The sequence below is a fragment of the Saprolegnia diclina genome (genome assembly GCF_000281045.1).
Source record: "Saprolegnia diclina VS20 unplaced genomic scaffold supercont1.45, whole genome shotgun sequence".
NCBI lineage: Eukaryota > Oomycota > Saprolegniomycetes > Saprolegniales > Saprolegniaceae > Saprolegnia > Saprolegnia diclina.
In genome coordinates this window covers 99,966-100,852 of record NW_008246112.1, presented here as the reverse complement: position 1 = coordinate 100,852, position 887 = coordinate 99,966, and the positions used below count along the sequence as shown (strand labels likewise).

Sequence of the window (887 nt, the reverse complement as noted above, 5' to 3'; positions counted from 1 at the left end):
TGTCGCTCTCGCGCCAAGTACTCTTGGCCAACATCTCGTTTGATACGGTTATCCGTGCCATGCGTCGGACGAGTTTTGACTGGAACATGCGCATGTTTGCGCAGTACTGCTGGGTCGATATGGGTCGCGTCTACGAGCTTTCGACCACGGCACGGCGCCAAGCGCGGTGTGATCGCAGTATGACGCACAACGGCGCCGTGTATTGGGAGCCGCTGCTGCGCAACTCGCTTCAGCAAGATGTTGCCCATAGCTCGTATTCCAGCGCACTGCAAGCGTCCATTTTCGACGTCGTTCAGAGTTCGCCATCGGGTTCTGTCTGGCTCGCTTCTCTCTGGGCGAAGCCGTGGCCAATCATCGCCGACGAAGTGGCTTTCTGGCACGCCAATGGCCTAACGTACTGGCAGACTCAATTGACCAACTACTACGAACAAGGACTCCAGGAGACGATTGAGATTGAGAATGCGCTCGGTTTGCGGACGAGCATCACGATTCACTCGACGTCACAGAGCTACCGCGGTTTGTCGGTGTGGTCGCTCGTCTATACGTACGCTGGTGTGTGGAACGACTTGCTCGAGTGCCAAGTCATCAGCTGCAGTCTCATTCGCGGTGCCAACGCGTACTCGGACATGGTCAAGCAAGAGTGGGACGTGCGCGCGTACCGCTTGCCAGTCAACGACACGCTGGTGCAGTTGGTGGGTACGGAATTTGGGACGTTTGGCAGCATCGACACAGTGCTTGCGACAAAACCACTGGCGCTCGAAGCGTATTTTCTCTTGTACCAGCGCCTCGCCCAACCTTCTCTGGCCTTCAACGACTCCATTATGACCGAGTATCGCGCCATGCCGTCAATCACGGTCGACCTCGTCCCACTTGGTTGGCGCGGCGCC

General features: G+C 57.4%; 1 protein-coding gene across 1 annotated transcript; it reads left to right on the top strand.

The window, feature by feature from the left end:
* Nucleotides 1-86: 86 nt before the first annotated feature.
* Nucleotides 87-825, top strand: SDRG_11872 (hypothetical protein; the record flags this gene model as incomplete). The annotated part of the gene is made up of 2 exons (XM_008617926.1): nucleotides 87-712; nucleotides 783-825. The coding sequence occupies 2 exons, from the start codon at nucleotides 87-89 to the stop codon at nucleotides 823-825; spliced, it is 669 nt and encodes a 222-aa protein (XP_008616148.1).
* Between the last annotated feature and the right edge of the window lie 62 nt (nucleotides 826-887).